General features: G+C 30.3%; 2 protein-coding genes across 6 annotated transcripts in view; one reads left to right on the forward strand and one right to left on the reverse strand.

The window, feature by feature from the left end:
- Positions 1-9,601, forward strand: part of LOC118186203 (uncharacterized) — a 40,069-nt gene extending 30,468 nt beyond the window's left edge. For 2 of the 3 annotated variants that reach the window (XM_085824430.1, XM_035356273.2), the window contains exons 7-9: positions 3,784-3,891; positions 6,403-6,512; positions 9,081-9,601. In XM_085824430.1, coding sequence (XP_085680556.1) covers positions 3,784-3,891; positions 6,403-6,512; positions 9,081-9,320 — 458 coding nt within the window. In that variant the 3' untranslated portion in view covers positions 9,321-9,601. The remainder of the gene's footprint in view (positions 1-3,783; positions 3,892-6,402; positions 6,513-9,080) is intronic. The other variant, XM_035356274.2, reaches the window with a different exon arrangement.
- A 2,662-nt stretch (positions 9,602-12,263) lies between these two features.
- Positions 12,264-13,792, reverse strand: part of LOC118186204 (uncharacterized) — a 98,408-nt gene continuing 96,879 nt past the window's right edge. For all 3 annotated transcript variants that reach the window (XM_035356275.2, XM_035356276.2, XM_085824431.1), the window contains exon 6: positions 12,264-12,640. In XM_035356275.2, coding sequence (XP_035212166.1) covers positions 12,552-12,640 — 89 coding nt within the window. In that variant the 3' untranslated portion in view covers positions 12,264-12,551. The remainder of the gene's footprint in view (positions 12,641-13,792) is intronic.

Raw genomic sequence — 13,792 nt, forward strand, 5'->3', positions numbered from 1 at the left:
AATTGCATTTGCAGTTTCTTTTGGGATTTTAGTAAAATATAAATATTAAAGTATATGTAAATAGATTAATAACAAAACATAATATAAATGGAAAATGGTGCATTCGGTCAAAAAATAAAAATGGAGCAGTTCTGTATCTCCTGTTCTACTGTTGATGAAATTTAACTTGAATTTCTCATGTCTCATAATCGTGACTTAGACTATGTATTGCATTTATGTACACTGTTGTTCTAACATACCAGATTTAAACTTTTTCTGAAATGGCATGTCAGTTTTTTCATATTTCGATTCTTTGACTCAAATGATGCCTAAAAACCAAATTTTGTAAAATTTAGTATAATCAGTAATCAGTTATTCAGATTAATCAGTAATCCAGAAATTTACTTTGGTGAACTTCTCAGTTTATGGCAACCTATTTCAATTTGCCTTTCTCTTTCTGCATGAGCAGGAAAATAGTATCGATTTTTTCTTTCTTGTGTGTATTTTTAGTTTATATTATAGTATTTTTTAATCACAGTTATATTTTTTAGACATTTTTTCTTTCTAAAATTTCAATTTAATTATTGGATTTGCAATAGTTCTTCAAATAGTTATTTTACAAATTTATGTTTATTCATTTGCATTGTGTACTTTAAGCATGGTTACTGATATAAATTTTTTAATTTGATTTTTTTTTGAAAAATTTTAATAGAACTTTCAAAAGAATACCTTGTCACCTAGTATTTGTCATGATGCATTTGAAAACTGCATTTTACATTAAAAGAAAAAATACCATAAAGCATGGTTAATACGTCTTTCAATGGGTCATTCAGGAAAGATATATAAAAGAGATAGTTGTATTATCTAAATTTTAATTTAAAATGATATGCATACAAACAATTTTCCATGGTTTCATCATTGTGCCATTGCTTTACACAATTTTATCACATTTAGTTTGTTAAAATATTATCCATATTTCAAAATTTACATCTGACATTGCATTTAACATACATTTTGACCTGTGCGACTATAAATGCTGCAAATAGTGTAGAGAGAAGATCCTTACGTCAATTCATTTAGTGATGCAGTCAATAATAACTAAAGGATGCACTGCAGCTCAGGGCACTATTTAATATGAGTACTTTTTCTTACTGCATGAATTCCTGGACAATCAAATACATGGAATGGAACATAACTGCAAAGCTTATACTTTGGTCAGGGGTAACCATACACCTTATTATTTTTTTTTAATATATGTCTAAAAGGTTGTAATGCCAACTTCTTTCTACTGCATTTTATATGACATTTCCCAAGTTTTTATTCAAGCTTATGCAGAAATATTTTAAAATATGTGAGGCATGACAAAATTTTAATTTTGCAAAAGTTCTTGGCTGCAAATTCATTCAAGTTATATGAGTTTTTATGACACTCCTTAAATTTTCCTTCCAGTGTATTTATTCATTCAGTATATTAAGAGAAAATATCATTTTTGTTGATTTACAGTGTATTAAAATGTTGCTTGATTAAGACTTCTGTGGCAAAGCTTGATTCATAAAATGCGAGGGACACTTCCTAAGTTTTAAACCTAATTATACCGAAATACTTGTGAGGTACTGAAATAATGACTTAGACAAAAGTATCATTCAAAGATGATCATAGACTAGGCCACTGTGTGAGTGTTGCCATTGAAAAATTTGTGCCATGACTGTTAAAACATGCATTTCCATTGAAGGTATGTATGCTTGAGGTATATGTGAATGAAAATAAATAAGTGACAGTTTCTCAGACTGCTGTGGAAACGGGCATCAGTGTTGGATCAGTTGAAAAAATGATCTTGAATGAAAAGTCGTGGTGCAGTGAGGGAGATTATATGCCTCTGGGTGTGCATTTTGCTGCACAGGATATTATATGAAATCTTTACTTGTTTCCGGGCTCTGAAAACCTTAGTTATGCCTCTGATGAAAAGCTGAGAATGTTGTAGGTCTGTGCCAAATAGATACCTAGAACATTGATGCCAGAAATGAAAGAAACATGGATTAATTATTCTGAAGAACTTCTCTTCATGATAAATACAAAGGAAAATTTATATTTATGACTGATGTCATAGGAAAGAGACATAGCATCTTGAAATGAAGCAGGCATGGTATGGAAACACCATGGTTATTCTTATTTCTAAAAGTTCAGAATCCAGAAATCTTTTGGGAACCCTTTCTTTTAACAAAAATCAACCACTGCTTATTGATTATACACTTCATAAAATCACATCAAAAAACCACTACTTATTGATAATATAATACATAATACTGCATTATTATGCTAATTTGTTGAGTCAAATCCAATAAGCTATAAAATACCATAGCAAGTTCAGCAGAAAATCATTGCTTTTGCTTGATAGTGCTTCATTTTCAAGGGCAGATTAACAATGCAGATTTATGTTTCTTCCCCATCCACTATATTGAGGGACTTATTTCAACATCTGAACTTTTAGTTCCTCACCATATTGAACTGGCATTAAATGACTTATTTTTATCTCAAAAGCTGAAGTTGTTTCATGGTTCACATTATACTGATGATAATTTGATGGTTGCCATTCAGGAATGATTTGAAGGCTATGATGAAACACTTTTTTTTTTCCTGTTGTAGTCCAGTGCTTAATGAATTACTATATAAAGTGCATTCAAGTCAAGAAAATAAATATATGTGGGGGGGGGGACAAGGCCTTTAGTTGAGTAGATATTTTTGCAAATCGGCTTAAAAAAAAGTGTGAATGGAAAGTTAGTGATGCATGTTTTAAAATTTTAACCGTATTTGTTTAATGCATGATCCCTTTGAGATTTCCTCTGTGCTTTGTACTCTGTAATACATGTGCTTTGAAACAAACTGAAATGGTAATTTAAATAAATCAATATAGTATTTACTCTATTTTACACACACACATCTATCTTAATGCTGTATTTGCATGGCTGTTTTATACTTTAATCCTCAGTGTAAATATTATTGCTAGTCTTTTCAAAAAATAATTTTAGAACATGTACTGCCTTTTTGGTCATGATGTGACCAAACTGTGGCAGCACATGGTTTCTTCTAGTATGACAATATTTTGCCACAATACGTTCTGTTCATCACAAAGTTCTGTCTGGAAATTCTTAGAATATTTTAAGAGAAGATGGAATCCAAGACCTGAATTCTTTGTCCTTCAACATCATTGCTTGATCTTGAAAATAATCCTCTCATATTAATTCAGAGTATTTTAGAATGTTCTCCATCATCTAGTGCTGTCAATGCCACAGTATGCAAATTATCATCTCGAAAGAAGACCCTATACCTTGCCAAATATGAGACCATAACTATTTTTCTGATAAGTATGTATTAGTTACACATGTAACTCTCTGTTTTATGTATTTATTCTTAAAATATGTGCTGAAAGATTCTATTCAATAGTAAATTCTTTGGTTTCATGCTTAACAATTTCTACTAATTAGTTGAACTTCTTGATGTACAATCATTTAGACTGATTTAGCTATAATTTATTTTTTGGATACCTGTTTTGTATATTGTCTATAAATTCAATGTCAGATGATGTTAAAAATTATCATCTGTTAAGCATATTTAAGATTAAAATATTTCATTGAATTATATTCTTGAGTTACTTGTATTTTGAAGTAACTCGTGTTTTCTCACTTGCATGCTTTAATTCTATTTTCTTTTACTGGCAGTCAAAATTTTAAATTTTTGGGGTGCATTTTATTTTGAATGTAATATTAGTTTATTAACATAAAATTAAGTTTATCAGTACTTTTCTAGAGGAATACATTGGAAACAAGTTGGAATCTGCAGGTAACAGATTTTTCATGAATTTTAGAAGAATGGATAATAAGAAAGAAAAGGATTGTAAAGATGATATTAAACCAGGTAACTTCTTGATATTCAGGTACCCATTCCTGAAAATCCTTCAGGTAACCATTCCTGAAAATTTTCAATAAAAATGTGAAGGGAAATTACTGTGAAGATTTAATGTTATTCATTTTTTTTTTGAGCAGTTTCGGGGAATCCCTAGGTTGAAATAAAAGAGCGCTAAACCAAAACAGCACTAAACGGGGTCTTACTGTATACTGAAACGCATTTACAGATTAGTAATTTTTTACATCATATGTAATTTTTATTTTATCTAGAAAGTATATGAAATACTGTACATAAATAAATGCAATTATTTAACCCGTTTGTTAAAATTTTCCTTAAGAGATTTGACAGATTTTTGTCTTCAAATTCGATTTTAGCTATTAAAGAAGGTTTGTTTGTAGAATAATCAGTCTAATTATTAAGCTTTTTTATTTGAATCTGAAGACTACAGCTAATGTTTCAAAATCAATACCTTCATTGTTGCCTATTGTACTGCTGCAATAGGCACTCGCACTTAACTCACAGTCCTTGCTTAATGTGCCATTAGCCATCTAAGTATTTCTTATCTGATGCTGTTTTTCTCTCAGATTTTCAGTTATTTTCTTAAATGATGTTTCAGGCACTGTAATTGTTAGCACTTATTATTTGTAATTATTTTTATACTAAAGGTAAATATGTCACATCAGTTGCAGCTGAATGATTACTATATAATTATGCATGCGTTTTATTTTTGGCCTTGTTGAAAAAGCTTAAATAACAGTTGTAACAGACATAAATTAATGTTTTCTGCAATCATTATAATTAATCTAAATGTTTGAATCAGTTAATTTAATCCTAAGCAGTATACAAAAACAAATTTTTTGGTTGCTATAAAATTAATATATAATAATTTTTTTAATTATTTAATATTTCTACTGGAAGTTTAGCTTTATTTATTAAACTGTTTTTCATCACTTTTTTATTTAAATATTTCTATTTGACAGTTAATCAGAAATGAGTAAAACATTAAATTTGCATCTTTTTTATAAAATTGAATTGACTGTTATTGGAATACAAATTTTTAATGAAAATTCTTTTTTTAAATACAGAGCAAAATATTCCATTATTTCTCATTCCAATATTACCATTATTTAAATGTGAATTCTAAAATAATAAATATCAAGACTTCAAGAGTATATTAAATGTTGCAAGATAAAACTATATAGAAATGTGCAAATAGCTAAGCTGGAAAACTAACTTTTTTTTTTTTTTTTACTTCCGTTAAATATATTGTGTTAAATGAGTTATTCAACATAGTTTAAAATTTGATTCATATTTGCTTAACTTGTTTTGAAAATTTTGAACCTGAGTAATAAGGTGAATCAGAAAATAAGATGCATGGTTGAATCACTAAAACAAAAATTGTTGACATAAGGACAAAATAAAGGACTCTTTTTCCCTAAACGGATTATAAAATTGATTTAAAATGGATTCAAAAGAGATTTTTTCGTGACGTATGTACGCACATACATATGTATGTATGTATGTATCTCGCATAACTCAAAAACAAGTAACCTCAGAATGTTGAAATTTTGTATAAGTATGTAGTTGTGCACCTCCCTCTTTGGTCGCAAGCAATCACACCAAAAGTATATATATATATATATACCCATTTAGATACTCGGCTCGGTGAGCTCAGTTTTTTAAAATTCTTATGTGTCGGTAAATTGTGCATTTTTGTTGATTGAATTGTGTTAATTAAGACACAATAACACGCCGAATAAATACTAATTCAGAAGTCAAACAACAAAAATCAATTTTGTAAATATAATGCTGATTTTTGTTGTTTGACTTCTGAATTGTGTTAGTCTTACCTTCCAATTAAGGCTTTTAATATGAATGCAATAGATGTAGAATTATCAATAATTTAAAAGTTGTTTAAGTGCAGCTTTTGTTTATCATAGCAGCCAAATTTGTTTACATTTGGAATTCAGCAGAATATTGAATTAAGTCAGCTTCTGCATCTTCAGTGCTTTTTTTGCTGAGTAGGACCAAAAGTAAACTTTTAGTTTTGTGCACTGAAAAATCTGCCTTGTTGCCAGCTGCTCAAATTGCTTGTTTCTGCATAGAAACTCTGATTTTAATTGCGAAAAATATTTTTTAATTGTTTTAACTGTATTTAGTGTTTTTCTATATTTTTCCATTTTTAATGAAGATATTTTTAGGTTTTATGCATTTTTGCCTTACTGAAAAGTGAGAACTGAATTAATTGAATGAGAAATCTATCTTTATTGAAATCTGAGGAAATAAGTTTAAATGAAATGCAGTACAAAATACATTCTTGTACAAGGAAGTCGTGGTATCCACATCAAATTTTTTATTTAACTTTGCAGAGAATAATAATTTTAAATGAAAAAGATTCCCTTAAAATATACGTTAATAATTTATATGCATGTAAGTTTTTTTATTTAGATTATTACATATAGTTTCTAACATATTATTGTAATATGAGGTAAAATTATAAAGTTTTTCTTTCTAATTTAGGTGAAGACTTTCTGATGCTTATCCAGCTACCTACTTGTTTGCCATTTAAAAAAGAGGAAGAAGAATTGACTGATAATGCTGATAATAAAACAGAGGATGAATCTACTAAAGTATTCTTTATTGCTGTTTGTAATCATTTTCATGTATTTTTATGATAAGAGTTGATTATTGAAGAAGCCCGGTGGCGCAGTGGCTAGCACATTGCGCAGCAGCACCACAGGTCCAAGGTTCGATCCCCGGGCTGGGCAAGGTCGACTCAGCCTTTCATCCTTTGAGTGGGTCGATAAAATGAGTACCAAGTTCACTTGAGGACTAAACACCGGTGTTCTTGCTACAACTGACCACTTGTCCAGGGCATATGTTCATGCACCCAGGGCCCACGGTCAGGAAAGCAGCTATAGGAGCACTGCAGGCCTTGGCCCACTAGGGCTGTTATGCCACTGAGTTTAGTTTTTAGAGTTGGTTATTGGTTTCTTTTGTTAAATGCAATATTCTATGGTTAAAAAAAATTAAAACTTAAGCAGTTTTCTTTTAATTTTACCTTTTTCTGCTAAAGCAGATTTTTTAAAAAAATTCTCCAATAATTTTTATATTTCGGCATATTATGACAATTGTAGAAGCATATTAAATAACATAAAACAATTACAAAAAGGATCTGTAAAGTGAAAGAAATACTACTGTAAATTTTAAGTATTATTTTGAAAAATTTGTTTATATAAGTTCTAAAAAAGACAGTCTTCATTTGAGGATAGATGGTCTTAAGACTCTCCTTACTCAATTTATCTCTACTAAAGTGGACATATGTGATCAAATAAAAACAACTGTAGTGATTCTAGCAGAAAATGGGTCAAATTATCAGTTAGAATGGCTTTTCAAAAATGTTTAGGAGTATTGCTTTCCATTCTTTTTTAACTACTTTTGAAAGTCCATCAATTGTGGTATCTCTGCATTTAGAAAGAGCCCTTTCAGCAAACCAAAGGTATAAAAGTCTGTAGGAGAAATGTCAGAAGACAAGGAAAATAACTACAGAACACTAATAGTTCAACTCAGGCTTAAGTATGATCAAATGAACTGGCTGCAAAGGAACATTTATTGTTTTTCTCCATGTGAAATGTCTATCTGCAAGTCTGTGGCTCTTAAAGGCATCTCATTCCTTAGGCAGATGGTCTTAATATGTTTTGCCATAATTTAAATATGTCAGAAATGTACGCATGCAGTGCCTGCAGCAATCTTAATTTTTTCAAGGAATGCCAGCTCTCAAAGAGGTATTCACCACTTGGTGTAACAGTGACAAGTGTCGTGTAATTTTGGTGATAACATTTAAAAATAAATACCTTTTCATTTTCTTTTGATCCAACCTTATATATTATAAAGGAGTTTAAAGCAGAAAATTGGAAAATGTAGTGCAGGTTTTGGATTTAAGTCATCAATACTTTAATGGATATAAAATGCAAATGGAAATAAAAAATTTGACCAAACAGATCAGTTTAGAAATCTACTAAATTTTCATTTTATTTTTTATTACCATTCTTGTATTAGGTCAGTCCATAAATTTGTGCACATTTTTTGGTAAATTTTTAATAATATAAAAAACATAATTTAACATTTTAATCAATTATATATTTTCCTCCATTATCTACAATGTCTCACCATCTTACAGGCAGGTTTTTTATGCCATTGCTGTAGAGACTCTGATTTCGATGGGGGGGGGACTTGAAAGTTCATTGTGTAAATCCTGTTTAGAATTAAATTTTTTTCCCAGTGAAAAATTTTGTAAGGCTTGAAATAAGTGAAAATCACTAGGGACAATATCTGGGGAGTAAGCAGGATGTGGCAAAAGCTTCCAATTAAATTCACTCATTTTTTGCGGCGTTGTTCGAGCCGTATACAGTCTAGCGTTATCATGATGAAACAACACTTTCTTGATATTCACCCATCGTGGGTGTTTTTTGATCAATTCTGAATTTAGACGGCAAAGTTGTTCACTATAAACTTCTGAATGAATCGTTTGATTTGGTTCTAACAGTTCAAAACGTCCTGAACGGGGCTTATCGTCAATGCTGCTTTTTCCAACTTAAAATTTTTTGAACTATTTCTGTGCAGCCCTTACACTAATAGTGTGTTCACCGTGTACACTATTAATTTTTATCGCTGCAAACCTGGCAGATTCACCACACGAAAATAAAAATGTAGCACGGCACATTTGTACTGATTATCTATATTTATCTTCTATGGGTACTAAAATGCGTTCGATATTTACAAAAGTTGGTGATAAATTGAATAATGTGTTAGTCAAACGATGAAAAGTTTCAACAGGTTTAAAATTGTATTGTTTTAGTAAATGCGTCATAGCGAATTCCACGCATACTCTTAATGCGCACAAATGTATGGGCTGACCCGATACAGTTAGGTTCTGTTCTTTTAGTAGACAGCTTGAAAGAAGACACCTGTCTCATTTGATTGAGTTTAAGTGTGACATGGCTAATAAGGAACATATTTCATCATGTATAATATGTTCATTCATATCATGCAAAATGGATTATACATATAATACATTTAAATGTGTTCAACACAGTGTAGTTCCCAAAATTCCCTGATTTTCTATTTACCTTGCTTAATAAGAATATTGTTAAAATGACTGATGGTTTATTTTAGTAACTATATTTTCTCCCCTTCAGATGGTGAATTCAAAACCAGACTGGGATGCTATGTGCGAGGGTCATATAGGTAAGCTACAAATTTTGAAATCTGGCAAGATGCTGTTATCCTTAGGATCAGTTAAATTTACTTTAGAAAATGCATCTCCTTCAGACTCACTATGGGAAGTTGCTTCTGTGCATATCCAAAATGAAAACTGTGGTGACATTTCAATTCTTGGGAAAATAGAACAAAAGTTCACTGCTCGTCCTTTATTGTAGTATATCAAATGATAACAACCTAAGAATTGTTTGAGAAAAATGTAAATTGAACTCTCAGAAAATTATTTTTGAAATGTTAAATGAATTCATTGTAATTCCACTGCATTACTGGTATAAAAGTAAATGTATAACTTTAAAATTTAAAAAAAATTCTAAGATTTGTATCTGTAAATTATTTGTCTTGTTTAAATTTAGTAGCACTTTTCTACTTTGCTTTATTTTTGTTAATACACGGCAATGTAAGTCACAATTGCTAACTTTGTAAAAGCCATTTTTTCCTACTTGTCTAATTTGTTTATTTTTTTTAATTTGAAATATTGTATTTTCAAACAGTTTTACATGTGGCCTGATTATCATTAATGGAATGAGCTTTTATTTAAAAAATCATGATTTAATAAGAAACTTTACAGAAGCATTATACCATGATCTTTAACCCTTTCACCCCTGGATTGTTTTGTATATGTCTCCCCCACACAAGAAAATGTCTACGAAACATTGTTTATAGGCGTTATAAGAATTCCCTTCTGACATATTAACAAATTCTACTTGAGTTTTAGAAACTAGGCTGTAATGGCAATTGCTACCCTCAGGTCTCAAGATAAACATTCATAAAAATATAAATATAGACTGCAATATCTAGTTGTTATGAAATTTTCCTGCCAAAATCATTCTTAATAAAGTTAGAAAATAAAACTTGAAAGCAGTACCATCAGCATGAATAGTAATCACCACCCAAATCTATGATTTTCTGCCAATGTTTAGGTAATTTTTCAAAGCCCAGAAACTTGGTGGGCTTGAGTCCAAAACCAGAACAATTTCATTTTGGACATCCTGTGCAGAATGGAAGATGGCACGAAAAAGCTGTCTCTTTTTAGGTGTGAAAAAGGAAGTACGAAGGAGCAAAGTTGAGGCTATATGGTGGCTGTGGCAAAAAATCCCATCTCAATATATTTTTTTACAAATTTCACAACGCAGTGTTCTAAAGCAAGCCTTTCTTTCAAATGCCCAAAATTGTTTGACAGAATATGATTAAATACACTAGTGCAAATAGTTTGTGCAGACGATATTTGTGGTAGCGGGAAACTTTCGTTAAAACCCGATATTTATAGCATTTATTGTATAGGGAATTTTTTGAAACAAATTTTTGTTGAATGAAGTGATACTTCACATTTTTTACAGTGGATTCTGGAATGTCCTTCGCAAGTTTCCAATTTGCAATGCTATTCGTGTCCATCTTTATTCATTAGCTAATGTTGTCACATACAGGAACTGCATGAAGCTTCTGATGTTTTGCTGGATGACTTCATAGGACAGGAGATAGCTGTGTGCATTCTACCTCATCTGGATGACGCTTTGACAAAGAACTCAAAAAATGCTGAACTGCCTGCGATTGTCAGTGAATTGTAGTAAATCCATTCAACACTCTAAGCTACTGTAGAACATATCTTACTACCGAAAATATAGATTTCTATATATGAAGGTGGCAAATGCCATCAGCAGGGTCGAGAGTATTAAGTTTCCACTTTCCCAGAGAATTCTAAAAAATTCAAGAAAAACTGGAACTTTTCCCATAAAGTTAAGGAAGATGGGATGGGTTCAGAGTGTACCCAGTTCTTGCAAATGATAAAAGTTCATACAATAGAAAAATTAACTTCTTCAAAACAAGAACAAAGGAAAAATTACTGTAATCTTTACAGAAAGTATTTTACCTGTCTCGCATTTGGTATTATTTTATTGATTCACAGTATTCTTCATGTGTGCCAAGTGGTTAAAGACTGCTGAATGTTATTCTGAGTTCGAATCAAGACAAATGGGCTATATGATTGACTATATGATTGGTTTTCCCCATGTGTAATATACATACGAGTCAGTTTCCCATGTTATGTCCTTTCTCTCTCCTTAGGCACATAATCCTCATAGCTTCACCATATTCAAATTACTAAATAAATACCCAACCACCTGTTAGTGAACTGTTTAGAAAAGTAGCTATTCTAGCACCTCTCTGCTGAAATGTAACTGTCTGTCAAAAACGGTGTAGTTACTATAGTGTGGAGCTGTACATACTAATAACTAATTATAAAGTATCACTTTTTTACTCCAGTATCATTTTGAGACACCAAAGAAATAATATTCATTATGAATATACTACTGTTGTAAATCCCCCTCTCAGAGTTTCATATTTCTTTTAGAAAACCCTACATACACTTTCGAATAGTTAGACATGAATATTTTTCAGTTTATATTTCCTTTACAAATAATACACATTTTTTATAATTTCCTTAGTTTTCATGTTTTATATTGTAGTAAATGCATAAAATTATTGAATTATCCATACTTAATTTGATAAATTATTCTTTATCTTTGGTCATGAAAAGTTGGAGAAATTAAAACTTGAATTTTAGTAGGAAATCCCATTTAAGGTTCCTTTAAAATAATAATAAACCATGATTCTTACTTTTTTATATAAAAAATGACACACTTTATTATTACTTTAATTTGTTTGCATTAGCATTATCTTTACAATTTATCCATGACTGCGTGTCAATCCAAAAATAATTTGTATTTTGAAGTTTAAATAAACAAACATAAATTGTTAAACCACTGCTTCTTAATGAGGTTGCCATGAGGATGCACACAGATCTAAGAATTTTTTTTAAATAATGATTAAAACAAGTGTTTTTTAATAACATATATCCTTTATAAAATAACCAATTCTAATTAGCAGCCAAACTGCATCCAAAGGTTGTTTTGTAGATTCCTCAAGTATATTTGCTTGGTGATCAGATATTCTTTTCTTAGTACTATCATATAAGACAGGGTTCTCAACAAGGGGGAATTTCACAGTTTTATGGGGAATCCAATAAGCCTTTGATTTAGCTGTTAAATATTTAGTTTATGAATATAAAGAATACTTTTATTCAAGTTTTGGTATATATCAAAATACACTTTTTGATATTCAGTTTATTAAATTTGTTAAAATATCATCAGAATCTAGATGACTACATATATTAATGTTTTGAGTTTTGGGAAAAGGAAGAGACAAACTGTACTAATGTTTTATCACAATTATAGTTTTTGGTTATACATGCACTAAGCTTACATTTGAATTTTTTTAAGTACTAAGCATCATTATAACATGAGGCATGCATTTAAAATGTCCAACTCCAGTAAACAGCATCCATAATCCACTTAGTTAAGACTGTCAGGCTCAGTTTGCTCAGTGGAAAGATATTACTTAGGTTTAATTACTATCATGTAAGAGGATGATGGAGTTACAGGATTATTCAGGCTTACTTTTTCCTTAACAATCACATTGCCACCTTGAAATGAAGAAAAATATATGTATATTCAGCAATTTATTAATAACAAGCATACTATATTATACAGTAAAAACACACAAAAGATTTCATACGTATAGATTATAGAGCAAAATGAAACTCAACAAAAGCAAAGACAATTAACATATTACTCTGGTATGTATTATTCCAATGACCATGAAACTGTCATCAAGTAGTACCATTTAGTGCCAATTAAGGATAAGCATGACATCACACCAGTTATATCATCTGTTATTTAACCCAACTGAATCTAAATGAGCCACCTTTTTTTTTTTTTTTTTTTTTTTGTGTCTTTATGAACAAGAATATAAGTTAACCTGCTGTATTTTTCCCCTTGAATTGAAAGAAAAAAAAAAGGGCTGTAGAATCACATGCGTGACCAAACTCTGGGTTATCTGCAGTTTGTTTAAAGGAGATGGACAAGTAAGGTTAACAAAAACATGTGCTATGTAGCTCATGTGCTTGCTTTTAGTTGATTTAAAATTAAGACTAAAGTTTAAAAAAAAATCTGAAGGGTTTAAGATTTTAAATTAGATCAAAATGTGCATTTTTTTAATGTTTTGTGTGTTACCTTTATTTATTAAATTTTCACAAAATAATTTTAAAATGAGCATATCTTTAGAATTTCTGATACACAGTCTCATGCGCTGGAGATAAAAATGTTTTTTCTGCACAACGTTGCCATTGCTCACTTTGAAATCCTTGAGTTTGTTAATCACTAATTCATTAAAAGTTTTACAAAATATAAAACCGATAATAAAACAAAATTTGGGCTTCCATATTCTATAGAAGATTGTTATTTAATTTTGATGGCTCTAGATACCATTGTTTTATCACAATGTGAGAAACATACATACATTCATGCAGTTCTTCATTATTTAATTTCTTTAAATATAATACGGGGCGATAATATCTGGTGGCAATAATTTGAAAAGTGAAACAACGCTTATTGTGAACCGACATAAAATGCCAAAACGCTATTGGTAGTCCTTCTGCACAAATCGCCCCTTTGGATTAAAAAAGCTACAAAAAAAAATATATATATATATACAGGGTGATTATAATTAAAGTTTAAGTTTCAAAACGCTATAAAAAAAGAACCACTCATGAAAATGACGTCAAATTTGAAAGGAA

The sequence above is a fragment of the Stegodyphus dumicola genome, chromosome 9, assembly GCF_044657685.1.
Source record: "Stegodyphus dumicola isolate Sdum_Otavi_A_Nest chromosome 9, ASM4465768v1".
In the NCBI taxonomy this organism is placed as follows: Eukaryota; Metazoa; Arthropoda; class Arachnida; order Araneae; family Eresidae; genus Stegodyphus; species Stegodyphus dumicola.